Genomic DNA, 16,791 nt, shown 5'->3' with positions numbered 1-16,791 from the left:
TCAATGGTAGAACCAGACCCACCCAGACACAAGACCAATCCTCACAAGAAGTCAAGAGAAGCCCTGCATGTCTGCCACAAACAGGTCATTCTCATTCTTACAAATCTCACTGATCCAACCTGGTTTTAGGCTAAGTTAGTTTAAGTTTTCATGGAATACTGAAATGGCATTAGAGGACAAAGGAGCCTAAACCATTGTTCCCAGGGTTCTATCAATTAAACCTCCATGAATAAAACATGAAACCACAATCAACCCTTTCACATCAAACTAAGCCACCTACTTAACTAACGGTTTGACTTTACCTGTTAATGGCAGAGTCCGTGCGAATAGTTGCAATGGGAGATCTCATATTTTTCAAGTCCCAGACTTTCACCGTGCGGTCATCACTGCCTGAAACCACGTTGTCTCCCACGGTGAACACGGCAGAAGTCACAGTGCTACGAGCAAAGGGCACAGAGTCAGACGCAACAGCAGGTGCAGGACGCGACACCACACCCCCCACACAACCCGGACCAAGTGAGTGGGAAGGAGGTCGGAGAAGCGCAAACTCACAGCTCTCTCCTCTGCAAACTGCTCCCGCCTCCCAAAGCCTCTCCGCCAGTGCAAGAAAAGGACACCTGATTTCTTCCCAGTGGATTAGAAACACACAGTCCATTCTACTCTATTCCACATCTCCAGGCAATGGAACGAAGAGAGGTTACAGAAAGTAGGGTTGGACAGAACATGCCCAAATGTCTACACCTCTGGGTCTATGGCAGAGAATTTAAAAAATCCATTCCAACAACAACTATCAATCAATGTAATCATAACATATCTGGGTCTATAGCAGAGAATTTAAAAGAAATCTATTCCAACAACAACTCTCAATCAATGTAATCATAACACAGGAGTTAGAGAAAAACACTCTGACAACTCAACAATTCAAACACGGACAAAGGACTTGGATCAACATTTTCCCAAAGAAGATATACAAACAGCCAAGAAGCCCCACACACCAGCGTTCACAGTAGCATTACTGAGAACGGCCAAAGAGGTGCAAACAACCCACATGTCCATCAGCAGATGGATTTAATGTGGCATGTACACACAATGGAATATTATTCAGTCGTAAAAAAGAAACTCTAACACATGCTACGACATGAATGAACTTTCAAGAATCCCCCTCATCTAAGATCCCTGGACTAGGCAAATTCATAGACACAGGAAGTAGAACAGAGGTTCTCGGGGTCTGGGGGATGGGCATGAATAGTTTCACAAGTGCAGAGTTTCCATTTGAGATAATGAAAAAGCACAGGAAATAGTGCTGGTGGTTGTACAACAATGTGAATTGATTTAATGCCACTGAAACACACACATAAAAACAGTTAAAATAGTAAGTTTTATATTATGTGTATTAACCACAATTTTTATCTTAAAAAGTTTGAGGAGAAAAATTCAACATCACAACCACTCTTGGAACCTGCTTATATAAATCCAAAACAATAATAGTTTTCTTTTTAATTCAAATGTGTTGAAATATGTGGCCCTCAGGGAGAGGGGCTCAAGGAACCGAAGAGGCCTTGAAATGGCTAAGATGGGAGACCCACGCCCTAAAGATGAAAAGTACCATAAAAACAAGAAGAGAGGGGGAAGAAAGGTTTCATCAGTTTGTGTTAAACTCTTTCATAAACTTTTCTTTTGAAATGTAAAAAATGTGTTTGACATGGTGCTAAGTATATTAAATACTCTTACTAGTGGTAAAATTGGATTAAACATATAAACAAAGGATGTTATCACTTGAATTGCACTGAGAATCAGTGAAGAAACCCAGGCAAAATCGGCAGAGGAAACCACGTCCTCACCAGCTGAGGCTGTGCTGGCAGTGGCTGGGGTGACTGCCTTAACCAGTGATCAAAGGAAAGTCTCTGGCACTTGCCAGCAGGTATTTAGAACTCAAATAATAAAATGACATTCAAAGAAAATTCAATCACCTCTTTGCTCACTGGCAAAGTTCAGTAAAAAGAATGGGATAAAAACCTTACTTTCCCTGTGAGCTAAGGGCACACCATCCAGGCATGATCCACCACTGTCTCCAGCAACGGCCAGGCGGGCTGCGCGTCCTGCCTGGCTCAGGGCTGGGGTGGGTCCCCATGCTCGCCACGCAACTGGGCCTGAGTGGCCCACCCAGGAAGACATGGTCTGACTTCAGGGCAGAGTGAGCAGATCCTGAGACGCAGGGGCAGTGCCTTCTCAGAGAGACACAGGCTTGACCCCTACACTGTCTCCCAGGGTACAAAAACTGGGTTCACTCACTCTGTACAGGGGCTCAAAACCCGCCTCACCCCTCACTGAAGCGGCTGAGATACCTACGAGATGATAAGCATGTGAATTTCCACCTATCCATGAAGGAAGTGTCCTCTTGTCATCACAAATCACTAATTTAACGTGGACCAAAAGCTTGGTTTCCACATTTACCCTCACCGAGGTCCGGTCCATCAAAATTGCTTGGAACTCTGGAGTCCAATTAAATGCCAGTTGCCCCAGCCACTGAAGCTGTGCCACGACATGGGATTTCATGCTCTATGCGGCCCTGGATGAGAGAAGCACCATCCAGTCACCAAGCCCATTTATGAAAATCCTCCTCATTTAGTGGACACGAGCTGAGTTCTAATTAAGTCTAAGTTCTACTGCATTACGACAAGGTTTTTAAAAATATAACATCAAAGTATAGCAAAGCTACTGAGAATCAAGGTGTGTCAACAACACCTGGCAACACGCTCTGACGCCGAGGCCCTGGAACACAGTCGGGATGATGTGGCGGCGACCGTTTTCACGTCTGCCTTCTCAAAGGCCTGGTCATGGTGCCCACAGCTGCGGTGTGGATTTGCTGACACTTCTTCCCCCGCTAGGACCTGATGTCTGGTCGGGGCTCTTCCCTGTGGTGCAGCATCCCGGCCTGTGGATGTAGCAGCTGCCCTGCCCAGGCACATTAGAAACTAGAGCAGACCCCTCCGCAGGGGTGACAACAAACACCGTCTCCTGGGGGGAAACTGCCTGACTGGAAACCACGGCATCACATGGGGCAGGACACAAGCAAACGCCCAGCCCGGGTAACAAGAGCAGCATGGGTTACGAGAGCAGCATGGGCAGAGAAGAGAGACTGCAAAATCAACCCAGTAACTCCTCCAGATTCTTCATCTAAAAAAATAACGAGGAGCGCCCCTGCCTGGCCGCCCCATCTGGGATGTGGGGAGCGCCTCTGCCCGGCCACCCCGTCTGGGAGGTCTACCACGGAGGCCAGACGCAATGTGGGGGCTGGACGTGGTGGCTCACGCCTGTGGTCCCAGCACTCTGGGAGGCCGAGGCGGGTTGATCACTTGAGGCTAGGAGTTCAACACCAGCCTGGCCAACATGGCGAAACATATGAAAAATCCAACAGACAAACCAACCAACCAACCCAGTGACAACAAAACAGGTCTACCCTGGAGTCATACTCTAATTTTTTCTATTTTCCTCCCTTTCTGATCCTTTATCCCACTTTCTTTTTCTTCCTCTTCCTTCTCCTTCTTCTTTGTCAAATAGAGGATTGAGTTATTATCATTGATCCATACAAAGTCCCTCTCTCATTTATTTTCTTTAATTCACACCCCCCATTTCTATACCCCATCTTCCCATGTGCAACCTTCCTAATATGTTTGATATGCATCTTTTTGTTTATATGTATTTTTAGAAAATGTTAATTGTTTTGTGTGCAAAAAATTAATGAAAAAAAAAGAGATAAAAAAATAACAACGTGAGGGCGTGACTATAAATCAGACGCTGCCATGCTTCAGTGAGAAGGTTACAATGAGGCTTAGAGGACTCCAGCTGCTGGGGGAGCCTGGAAGAGCGAGAGGAGAGCTGCCCCCAACTTCTCTTTGAACTGGAGTCTTCAGGAGGTTTGGCCAAGTTAAGTTTCAGTGAACATTCTACTAAATTAATAGGAAAAAAGGCTCAACAAAAGATCGCCTAACTCCATGTTAATGAAATGCTGAAAGACATTAGGTTTTTAATAAATCACAATCCTGACAAGTATTGTTGGACATCAAAAGAAAAAAGAACTTCAAAAGAGGCAGCAGTTTCCAAGGCACCCTCAGCCCACAGGTCCCACGGGGAGGCTGGTGCGCACGGCCGTGCACTGGAAATGGTTCCAACGCTGCCAAACTCCGGCAAACTCATTTATCTTGTCATGTGGGGCAGCCGAGCGTGCTCCTCCAGCTGACAGTGCAGCACCTCCTCGCCGCACACCACTGCCTGGTCTGGAACATTCCGCTCCCTCCGCGGGTCTCCATCAGCGGAAACGCCGCAAAGCTGGCATCCTCATTAGGACGAACAGCTGTCTCCCAGTCACACAGAGACACAGAACCGCTTCTGCATAACAATCTGCCGAAATTTCACTGCTAAGGATAAGAAGACACGATGTGGAAAACACCGAGCCACAGAGCGCGGATGGGAGTGCTTTTCCAGCACGACATCAAACACTAACGATTGTTTCCTTTCCTATTCCTCAAGGTAATGTGTTTACATCTGAGGAGCACGCCTGTGTGTCCACAGACAGCAAGGGTGCGCAATGGGGAGGCCTGTGGACGGCAGCCCCTTCCTTGGAACCCAGCCTTCTCAGTCAAGGTACCGAGAACAGATCTTTGAAAATGAACAGCTGTGAAACAGGCACCACTGTGGCTTTATTACTTTATTACTTTGGCGGGTCAACTGTTCTATTACAGCGCTCATACAAAAGTACAACACCTGTGTCACCAACAGTCCTGACTTTAAAACAGTGCCCTAAGTAACCAAAGGACACCCCAACAAGCCAGCCAGGACCCCTGGGTGCCCCTCGGAGAGGGCGCCTCACAGTGCAAGGGAAGACGTGGGGTAGCTGCGTTGTGTTCAGAGTCATCAGGGCCCTTCCTGCAATTTCCAAGCTATCTGCATGAAATCCAACTCCTAACACATTAATCAGGTCTTCCCTTCACAGCCAGGCAGCCCAAATGCACACTCGGGGTCTCCGAAGCTCCATCCTGGCCTTTCTCGTCACCCACGCCTTTTGGAATTCAACAACTCACACAAGCATTCATTTGACGAACTCAGAGGACTCACCAAGAAACGGAAAAGTCACATTCAAATAAGACACATTTCTAAATACTCCTTGACAGCTACCTCCCAAAAAAGTGGACCCTTAAGATAAAAATCAATCAAAGCAAAAATCAAGTATGTATCACATGTGATTCTTTTTCAGAATTTCAAATTCAACTGTTCCCTGGAGAAGTCAGTTCTCCTAACGCATAGTTCTACCTCAGTAGTCTCATGGGGCCATGCTACTCTCCAACCCCTCTCGGCAGAAATAACGAGAGATTTCCCAACTAAGTCACTGATAAGGGCTGCACTACAGAACTGTTCATGCAACAAATATTTATTAAGCACTGGCTGTGTGCAGGCCCCGCTCCTCGTGAGACAGTGTGCAGCAGAGGAGGAGGTAAAGTCACTCCAGTGACGCCTCCCTCCTCCCAGCGAAGGGGGCAAGTGACTGGCCACTTATAATATTATAAGGTCAGCAGTGTTAGGCGCACAACAGCACCCTAAGGCCTGGAAGTGCTGCCAACAGGCACCACAGCAAAGCCACAAGAAGCCTCTGCAATATCCGTGTTTACCACGTCCCACAGAGAAGGGCTTCTAAAGTGACTTCAGACTACGCTAAAGCCTCCCTAACATTTGACTAACTGAATTAGTAAGAACCTTTCCACAGACTATTCAAAGAAAACATTTAGTTCAGTATAACCTGACACCTCACCCGACCAAAAATAAGATTCTAAAGATCAGGTCCATGAGCTATGGGGGCACAGTGAGAACACTCTTCTGCTAGCTGAAGAGCTTCACCTTGGCTACGACACAAAGAAAGAAGACCCATTACAGCAACACTGACCTGTGGTGCCTGGACTCAGTAACAGCACCCAGCTCTGTGTTCTCTTGCTCTGCTCTGTCTCGTGTGCTGATCTTATCATCCTAGAATGTCAAGGCTACTAAGGACAGAGACTGTTTCTTACAACCACTGCATCTGCAGGAGCCTATACAGACGTATTTTCCAAATACACGCTCTTGACTAGTATTGCAGCACGGCCTTCTGGTATATAGAGGAAATTCCTAACGCCCACGCACTCATGTTCTTTCTTCATAGGAATGGCCCTTAGTCTTTCATTCAGGGTCACTTTCATTTCTACATATCAGTTTTAGAATGTTCAGGAGCAGTAAGTAAATCAGTGGGATTGAGTGAGAAACAGCGTTAGCAACCAGCACAAAAATGGGAAAAAGCAACAACTGACTTCCAGAGAAGCTGAAACAAAACACACGGCAGAGACAAACAGTAACACCCGGCCTGTGAGGCCATCGGGGCAGGGAGGCAGCGTGGCAGTGCGTGCACACTCCTAAAGCACTGGTGTGTCCCTCTCTTACACACACACACGAAATAGTCTTTTTTTTACAAAGTGTTGGTTCTTGAGGGATCATTGGAGAAATCACTTCTCTGGAACATCGTGCTCTCCAAAGATGGTGTTAAATGAAGTGTTTCTCTGCTCTGCTGCTGAGCACCAGAAACCCTGCAGCTCAGATGCCTGCAGGGACTTCATGCAGAGCTGCCTGAGGGTGGCTGAGTGCACACAGCGCAGATGTGTGCAGGGACTTCAACCAAAGCTGGCTGAGGGTGGCTGAGTGCACGCAGCGCAGATGTGTGCAGGGACTTCAACCAAAGCTGGCTGAGGGTGGCTGAGTGCACGCGGCTCAGATGTGTGCAGGGACTCCATGCAGAGCTGGCTGAGGGTGGCTGAGTGCACACGGCTCAGATGTGTGCAGGGACTTCAGGCAGGGTTGGCTGAGGGTGGCTGAGTGCACACAGCGCAGATGTATGCAGGGACTTCAAACAGAGCTGGCTGAGGGTGGCTGAGTGCACACAGTGCAGATGCTGATCAGAGGCTGCCAGGCGACCCTCACATGCCACCCGGGCCCTGGCTCTGCAGTGGCCACGCACACAGCATGGTCACCACCATCTTTTCCAAACGTAAGCTGACGCTTTAGGCAGCCACCCCTCCCCATGCTGCCCGCTCTGCATATCATGCTGGTTTCTGCTGACCTGTGGACTCAGACACCCGCACCTGTCTCCGGAGTCTGTCCTGAAGTACCTCACAGTTAGGAAGTTTTGAGTATGTGTCAATAGCCTGATGGCTGTCTCACAGTCATCTCAAAGCAAAGTGACAGAATCTGACAGGCCGAAACAAAGCTGTCGAGTAGAGCAATTCAAATGCAATCATTTCCTTAAGTCCTTATTTATCAGTTCCTGAGTAGCCCTTCTTAAATGAGGAACTTTAAAAGGGTAAAACGGAGATACACTAAATCTCCTCTCACTTTTAAAAACAATATTCTAACTTGGAAGCAACTTTAAAATGCATCAATAGGCAGCCAGGCTCAATGAGTCATGCCTGTAATCCCAGCACTTTGGAGGCTGAGGCAAGAGGATCACTTGAGACCAAGATTTCAAGAGCAGCCTAAGCAACATGGTGAGACTCCATCTCTACAAAAAAATACAAACATTAGCAGGCAGTAGTGGCACAGCCCTGTAGTCCCTGCTACTCAGGAGGCTGAGGTGGGAGGATCACTTGAGCCCGGGAGGTCGAGATTGCAGTGAGCCATGATCATGCCACTGCAGTCCAGCTTAGGTGAGAGGGTGAGGCTCTGTCTCAAAAAAAATAAACCAATAAAAATTTAAAAACATGCATCAACAAGGGACTGGCTCAGGAAGTTACTGTTAGGTTCATACCACAGGACACTGAGAGGGGAGGATGGAACAGCAGCTCTGCAGGTGGTGGCACGGACAGCGCTGCTCTGCTGGTAAGAGACAAGGATTCTCCTTTGCACAGTAAGAACCACTGGGCCTAGGTGTGCCCAGCTGCACACTGTATCTGCTAATGTCTCCTTGGCAGTTTCTGTGGTCACAAGACAAAGCATTCACTAACTAATATACAGAAACACCCAAGACCACCCCTGAACACAAGTGCTGCAGTGAGGTCCTGTTCCCGCCAACGGCTGCCCACTACGGTTCTCTGGAATCTGCACCATACTCAGGTCAACCACCAAAGCTCCGAAAAGCTGTCACGGGCGACAGATGGAGTCCTTAGTGACCCTAGCCTCGGTTTTATGATAACCTTGGATATCAGCCAGTTATTATTAAGAGTTGTATTTATATAAATCTATATACTTCCTAAAAATAAAATCACCTTTATTAATTTATGCAGCAACATGGATAGAACTGGGGGCCATTCTCTTAAGTGAAACAATACAAACACTGAAAGACAAAGAGCGGGTGTCCTCACTGGCAAGTGGGAGCAAAACTATGTGCACACAGGACAGCGGAGGACTGACAGACAGGGTGGAGACCCAGGGTGAGGTGGGTGACGGGAGGACTGAGAGACAGGGCAGAGACCCAGGGCGGGGTGGGTGATGGGACGACTGACAGGGCAGAGACCCGGGGCGGGGTGGGTGACGGGAGGACTGATGGATAGGGCAGATATGACCCAGGGCAGGGGGGACGACGGGAGGACTGATGGACAGGGCAGAGACGACCCAGGGTGGGGTGGATACAGGACTGATGGACAGAGCAGAGAACCGGGGCAGGGTGGATGACAGGAGGTTGCCTGGTGAGTGCAATGAGTGTCACTCCAGCGAGGGGTATGCTGAAGGCCCTGGCCTCACCTGAGTGGAGTACATCAAGGTAGCAAAACTGCACTCACACTCCATGAATACATACAACATTTTGTTAAAGTACTCTAATGTAATCTAATTAAAAAGACAACCACCAAGCTTTCAGGCATATGGGTATGCGATGTAACACTGAGAGGAGACACAGGTGTGCTTCCAAGGCCCCTGCAGCCTGCAGGCCGTCCTCATCTCCATGTCACTTCCACCCCAGAGGCCCTTCCACAGGGCCCTGCTGTCCACAAAGTCACCACCTGGTAGATGGCTGGCTCTCCACCTTTCCCACAGACAAGGCCTCAAAAGCCATCACCAAAAAGAAAGCAGATCTGAAAATGGAAAGCAAACTGATTTAGAGACCACATGCGGCCTTTCCAACGCCCACCTCCCAGGCGGCCGGCTGGCCGGACAGCACCCAGAGGCCCACACCCAAGCTGACGCCTGCATGCTGACTGTGACCAAGCACAAAGTTCAGATGCAATAAAAACTGCCCATCATCCAGTTAAAAATGTCACTTTCTAAACTTTTCCCTTTAAAAGCATAAAGAAAACTGTTAACACCATGACACAAGGTGCAAAAGTGTGTTTACCTTTCTGAGCACACGATCTAGAACTCACTGTTTAGTGCCAAATCTCTCTCCCAGATGTTTGGAAATAAAAGCACACAAACATGTCATCACTTCAAAGTGATCATTATAATTTCTCAACTGATTTTTTAAAATTTTGTTTGGTTACATGTATGTTGTGTTTTCTTTACAAGAAAGCACCAAAGACCACATTTTGGGAATAAAGTTAAAATCGTTTGTAAAGAATTAAAAAGGAAGAAACCAAAAAACTTTGCATCCTCAAATATTGCATCCATGTTGAGATGATCTCCTGTTTTTTTCAATGCTGAAGTTTATCCGCATTGCAAACACTGCCAGCCCAGCACAAGGCAGAGCCACCTGCCACCCACAGAGGAGGCTTAATGGCCAGTGATGCCTCGCCTGTCAGCTCCTTTTTATAGCAACCAAAATAACAACAACAACAACAACAACAACAAAACAAAACAAAAAAGGGAAATGGGGAGGGGAGGAAAACTCTACAGGATTGCGGTGTGCTGAGGGGGGTCTGAGGGCTGAGGCTGAGATCTAAACAGGCAAATGTCATGACAGCAAAAGCCTCTTGCAGGCACGTCTATTCACCCACGGTCTGCACAGTGAGGGCCCACGCTGGAACGGCCTGGTGTGGGTTCACCCCCCTGGGTGTGTGCAAGGGAATGCAGCAGCCAGGAGAGGGCCAGGCTTTGGAATTACACTGCTGGGTGAAAAACACATGAACAGAAAAGAACTTAGTTCAGGTGAAAAGCACTGACTTCCAGCTGCAGCTCCTGGGGGTTAGGACAAACACAGGCAATCTTGGAGCTTCTGCGGGTTCCATTCGTTCCAGACCACGCTGTGAGGTGAAGATTGCGGTAACGTGGATCACAAGAGCTGTCTGGTTTTCCGGTGCATACAGAAGCTATAGCCACACCATCCTGTAGTCTGTTAAGTGAGCACCCACATTACCTCTAAAAACGCAATGTGCATTTCTTAAGTAAGACAAATTTTGCCACTAAAAAACACTAACAGTCATCTGAGCCTTTGGTGAGTCATAATCTTTTTGCTGGTGGAGGGTCCTCCCTCGATGCTGACGGCTGCTGACTGATCAGGGTGGTGGCTGCTGAAGGCTGGGACAATTTCTTAAAATAGGACAGCAATGAAGTCTGCTGTAGCAATTGACTCCTCCTTTTACAAAAGATTTCTCTACCACATGTGATGCTGTTTAAAAGCATTTTACTGGGGCCGGTCATGGTGGCTCACGCCTGTAAACCCAGCACTTTGGGAGACCAAGGCAGGTGGATCATTTGAGGTTAGCAGTTTGAGACCAGCTTGGCCAACGTGGTGAAACCCTGTCTCTACTAAAAATGTAAAAATTAGCCAAGCGTGGTGGCAGGTGCCTGTAATCCCAGCTACTCGGGAGGCTGAGGCAGAAAAATCATTTGAACCTGGGAGGCGGAGGTTGCAGTGAGCCAAGATAGTACCACTGCACTATAGCCTAGGCAACAGGGCGAGACTCCCATCTCAAAAAAAATAAAATAAAATAAAAAGGCATTTTACCCACAATTGAACTTCAAAACTGGAGTCAGTCCTCTCAAACCCTACCACCGCTTTACTACTGAAGTTTATGGAATATTCAAAATCCTTTGCTGTCATTTAAACAATGCTCACAGCATCTTCACCAAGAGTACATTCCCACTCAAGAAACCACTTTCTTTGCTCATCCATAAGAAGCAGTTCCTCGTCCATTCAAGTTTATCATGAGATTGTAGCAATTCAGTCCCATCTTCAGGATCCACTTCTAATCCTAGTTATCTTCCTGTTTCCACCACACCTGCAGTGACTTTCTCCCCTGAAGCCTTGAACCCCTCAACATCTCTCAAATTCCTGTGACATTTTGACCTTCTCCCATGAATCACAAGTGTTCTGAATGGCAACCAGAAAGACAAATCCTTTCCCGAAGGTGCCCAATTGACGTTGCCACGGTCCATCAGAGGAATCACTATCTATGGCAGCTATAGCCTTACGAAGTGTATTTTTTAAGTAATAAGACTCAAAAGTCAAAATGACTCCTTGAACCATGGGCTGCAGAATGGGGGTTGTGTTACCAGGCATGAAAACACCATTCATCTCCTTGTACCTCTCCATCAGAGCCCTTAGGTGCACTGTCAATAAGCAGGACAATTTTGAAAAAAAAAAAAAAAAAAAAAAACTTTTTTCCTGAGCAGTAGGCCTCAACAATAGGCTTAAAATATTCAGTAAACCATGGTGTAAACAGATGTGCTCTCATCCAGCCTTTGGTGATCCATTTATAGAGCACAGGCAGAGTAGGTTTCACATAATTCTTAAGGGCCCTAGGATTTTCAGAATGGCAAATGAGCACTGGCTTCAACTCTAAGTCACCAGCTGTACTAGTCCCTCACAAAAGCATCGTCTGTCCTTTGAAGCCAGGCAGTGACTTCTCTAGCTAGGAAAGTTCTAGATGGCACCTTCTTTAACAGAAGGCTGCTTTGTCTACACTGAAAATCTGTTATTAAACACAGTCATCTTCATCAATGATCTCAGCTGGATCTTCCAGAGAACTTGGTGCAGCTTCTCCATCAGCACTTGCTGCTTCACCTTGCACTCTCATGTTATGGAGACGGCTTCCTTCCTTAAACCTCATAAACCAACCTCTGCCAGCTTCCAGCTTTTCTTCCACAGCTCCCTCACCTCTCTAAGCCCTCACAGAATTGAAGAGTCAGGGCCCTGCTCTGGATAAGGCTTTGGCTAAAGGGAATGTGGCTGGTTTAATCAATCCAGACCACTCAAACTTCCTTCATATCAGCATTAGGATCGTGTTCTTATCATTCGTGTGTCCACTGGAGTAGCAGTTTTACTTTCCTTCCGGAAATTTTCCTTTGCATTCAGAACCTGGCTGTCCGGTGCAGGACGCTCAGCTTTCAGCCCCTCTGCCTTCGACACATCTTCCTCACTAAGCTTCGTCATTTCCAGCTTTCAAGTGAGAGACACGCAACTCTTCATTTCAACACTGAGAGGCTGCTGTAGGGATGTTAATTGGCCTAATTTCAATAGTGTTGTGTCTCACTCAGGGAGTCAGAGGCCTTAGGAGAAGATGAGAGACGAAGGAATGGCCAGTTAGTGGGGCAGTCGGAACACACACGATTTATCGACTAAGTTCACTGTCTTCTATGGGCAAGGTTCCCAGGGCCTCAAAACCAATTATAACAGTTACAGCAAAAGTCACTGACCATCCTCACATAATCACAGTGAAAAAGTAAGAAATATTGTGAGAATGACCAAAATGTGAGAGAGAGGCAGGAAGTGAGCATGTGCTGTTGGAAAACTGGCACCAACAGACCTGCTCGGCCAGGGCTGGGGTCCACAGACCTTCATTTGTAAAAAAACATCAATCTACAGAGTGCAATCAAACAAGGTATAAGAAATAGCCACCAAGGCACGTGCCTGTAGTCCCAGCTACTCGGGAGGCTGAGGCAGGGGAATCGCTTGAACCCAGGAGGTGGAGGTTGCAGTGAGCCGAGATTGCGCCACTGCACTCCAGCCTGGGCAACAGAGCGAGACTCCGTCTCACAAAAAGAAAAAAAAAGAAAGAAAGAAAAAGAGAGAGAAATAGCCACCAACAGCTGAATTCCTGTGACACACTGAAATTTTCAAATTAAGCCTTTTTATTATTTCTAAGAACAACACATACAACTTCACATTTCTGCTGTATGAAGTATCTAAAATTGCTTTTCATATAAATCAGTACACACTGGGTCACTAACAAACAGTCAAATAAAAACAGCCACACAGTTACGCCAACTAACTACTATCATGGTAAAATTCCTGCTATAATACAGAGATGCCATAACACAGAGTGAAAAGAAATAAGACACCTCAAAAGGAAAAGGCGACTGGTCCTTCTAAACACGTAGGACCAAAGCCTTCAGCAGCTCACAGCACGGAGCTCCATCCCCATCCAGCAAAGGTAACGACCACACGTTTCAGGGAACCCATTTTGCTACGCTTTTCTTTCTTACAGTGAAGCAGTAGAACTCAAACTCCAGTCTTTCAAAAAGGCACAGAATGCAAGTAAAAGTATGGGGATTACAGTAAGAAAAAAATGAAAGTGGGGAAAAATCTCTCCTGGAAACTGGATCACAAAACTGGGCCAGTTACCCTTAAGCCTTTAGAGCTACTTCTTGCCTTAAGAAAACCCGATATACAGCAATTCACCTTAACTAGACAGTTATTTACATTACAAAAGACATTAGATTCTAATATACTATACTAAAGAATTTATGCTGAGTTCCTACAAGTGAAAATAAGCCCTAAGATAAAACTTTGAAAAGCACATTCCACATCATGTTAATATAAATTACGTGAGAAAGGGTATTTTTAGTCACATATGTTGAAGAAATACTGCCTCTGTTTAAGAGATATCACTAAAAACACCCTGCGTACAACTTTTCAGCCTACATCAACAAGAACAGCAAACTTCCTAAGAACGCACGTCTGACTTTTGCTTTCAATGCTCAGGAAAAGAACTAGTGAAAAGGACTCAGGATCACCCTGGAAAACCGACGGAGCTACTTCCTGGATGAGCAGGCAGTCCTGTATGCCTCAGGCTGGGCCCTGGGTGAACATTCTCACCTATCAGGGTGCCAGGCCCTGTGGGTCTGGGCGCTAACACGCTGGACGCGCATCGGAGGCTCACGGATGTCCTTGGCGATGCCGTGGCCACTGCAGAGAATCCCCCGGAGCAGAGGGTCTCTCAGAATGACATGGTGGCAGGGAAGGCAGGAGACCCAGGGTGTGCTCTTACAAGTCATGTTCAGAATGTCCCAAACAAGTGATCAAATGGAACACACACACAACCTGGCCATTCCTCTTAGGAACTAAACCCGCACCCCGGACCTCACCCAGGTGTGCTGTGGCACGGATGCACACGTCAGGAACTAAACCGGCACTTCTGCTGTGGCGCAGATGCACATCTCAGGACCTAAACCCTCACTCCAGACCTCACTCAGGTGTGCTGTGGAGCGGATGCACATCTTGGTCAGGAACTAAACCGGCACTTCTGCTGTGGCGCAGATGCACATCTCAAGAACTAAACCCGCACTGCCAGGACCTCACCCAGGTGTGCTGTGGCACAGATGCACAGCTCTACACATTTGTAAGGATCATGCACTCTGTAGGTTTTATTTGTCTATTGGCTCGAACCTACAAAACCCATGCCAGAGACAAAGGCAAGCGTTACTAAGAAGACGCCTCAGATGAAACATTTTTGTAATATGATTCATTTCCTGCTTTTCTCATTATGAGGCATGTGTACAGGCTTACAGCTGATCTGATGTCAGGAAAGAAGAGTTTGTGCTCAATAAAGGCATCCACGGCTCCACCTGCTGACCAAACCCTCATCCTGCATGAGCACAGCTGAGGAAGCGCCAGGCCGGTGAGGGGAAGCTGAATGTCCAAGAGCCCAGCGGACTCGCCCCAACACAGCAACAAAATTAGCACCAAAGAGAGATCTTTTCAAAACGTATTTTTGGATGTACACATCAACAAGATATGCTAGTTCATGATAATTTGAGTAAGAAAAAAGAAAGCATAAACGATCTGAGTAAGCCTGGCCCAGGCAGGTCTGGTCCACGTTCACCTCACCCCCACGATTCAGGTGCATGGAAGCATAGCCTACAGCTTGGAAGACCCATGTGGGAGAGAGGGCACACGGGAATTACACACTCCACCTTACTCTACCCCCACACCTGATTCCAATAGAAAGACATAAACCTTAGGAAACCGTATTCATAGGTCCACATTAATAAGAACTCTTTCATAACAGTTACTACATTCTTCATAAGTACAGCTCTCTAAAAAACAATCATTGTTTCATGTATCCACTAGCTGCAAAAATGTACCACAAATTAACCAGATTTTTTTTTTCTGAGACGGAGTTTGGAGTTTCGCTCATTGCCCAGGCTGGAGTGCAACGGCACAATCTCAGCTCACCACAACCTCCACCTCCCAGGTTCAAGCGATTCTCCTGCCTCAGCCTCCCAAGTAGCTGGGATTACAGGCGTGTGCCACCACACCTGGCTAATTTTGTATTTTTAGTAGAGACAGAATTTCTCCATGTTGGTCAAGCTGGTCTCAAACTCCCAACCTCAGGTGATCCGCCTGTCTCGGCCTCCCAAAGTGCTTACAGGCGTGAGCCACCACACCCAGCCTAAGCAGGTATTTTAAAGATGCCACCAGCATTGACTACACTTCACAGTCAAATGGCCAAGACCACACGGTTGCAACAGCCTTAGAAGCGAAAACATGCACTTGCAATCAACTCTGGTGATATAAATACAAAAACTTTTCTTTTTATACAAAACAAAAATAAAATCTTTCAATTAAATATGGCAACTGAACAGAGACAATACAGGACTAGAAGGGTCTTAAATAACACAAGAGGCACCTTGAAAGCACCAGGAGGGACTGCTCTGGAATGACCCCCTAGAGCCAAACCCTCAGCAAACCACCTGGCTTCCTCATGCCTCGGTTTCTCTCTCTGAAGTGGGGTGATGCCGGGGCTCCAACAGTGCCTGGCACAAACCAGCAACTCACCAAGCCCTGGCTCCACTGCATCCTCCTCTGGACAGAATTCTTCGGCCTTTCCATCCTGCCCTCAAAGGGGACGGGCACCACAGGGCACACTGGCTTATCCCTGCAATTCCCATATCGGAAGCACATAGGAAGCTTCCCCGCTCGCTAGACACAAAACTACCCTCCTTCACCCAATTCTCAAAGCTCTGACAGATTTTTGTGCTCCATACAGATGACCAGAGTCAATGCAGTGAGAGCTGCTGGGTTGTCCTAGCCTGGGGCAGGGAGCTGTGCCAGGATGGTGGCACTCAGGGCCCTGCAGGTCCCACGGTGGGGTGGTGGGGGGCACTCAGAAGCCAAAACCAAAGACCACAGGGATCACAACCACTAACACCAACAAAGTGCAGGTGTCTATGCTCGCTAACACTCAAAAAACACAGTGCCAACTAACCAGTGTAGACAGAATTACAAAGATCTCCTTCTGCAGGACTCAACGTAACAATGAGCTGAGGCCCTGGACTGAGGAAAGGTCACTGGGGAATTAACATCCGTGGAATAGTGTCGCTTCACTATTTGAAACAGGAGAGCACCTCTGGCAGGGAGACCTGCAGACGCCATCTTAACCGCAGGAGCGCTTCAGCACACCAATAGCACAGCAGAGGGGCACTTTAAAGGAAGTCATAAGAAAAATGCAGAGTGAGGGGCATTCTACAAAAGAGCAGGCTTGGATTCTTCACCAAAAAACTCAATATCCTAAAAAGTAACAAAAAATAGGGAAAGGACCATTCTAGATTAAAAGAAGCCAAAGGAAGGCCAGGCGCGGTGGCTCACGCTTGTAATCCCAGCACTTTGGGAGGCCGAGGCGG

The 16,791-nt window shown here is 47.2% G+C and overlaps 1 protein-coding gene across 24 annotated transcripts in view; it reads right to left on the bottom strand.

Annotated features, from left to right (window-relative positions):
* The window catches only part of WDR37 (WD repeat domain 37), a 143,480-nt gene that overhangs the window by 62,626 nt on the left and 64,063 nt on the right, over positions 1–16,791 (bottom strand). For 23 of the 24 annotated variants that reach the window (XM_063609991.1, XM_063609992.1, XM_063610003.1 and 20 more), the window contains one exon: positions 303–437. In XM_063609991.1, coding sequence (XP_063466061.1) covers positions 303–437 — 135 coding nt within the window. Of the gene's footprint in view, positions 1–302; positions 438–4,002; positions 12,436–16,791 lie in introns of those variants that run through there. The other variant, XM_063610008.1, reaches the window with a different exon arrangement.

The sequence above is a fragment of the Symphalangus syndactylus genome, chromosome 10 (assembly GCF_028878055.3).
Source record: "Symphalangus syndactylus isolate Jambi chromosome 10, NHGRI_mSymSyn1-v2.1_pri, whole genome shotgun sequence".
NCBI classification, from domain to species: Eukaryota; Metazoa; Chordata; class Mammalia; order Primates; family Hylobatidae; genus Symphalangus; species Symphalangus syndactylus.
The sequence above is the reverse complement of the archived record's forward strand: the minus strand, read 5'-3'. Positions and strand labels throughout refer to the sequence as shown.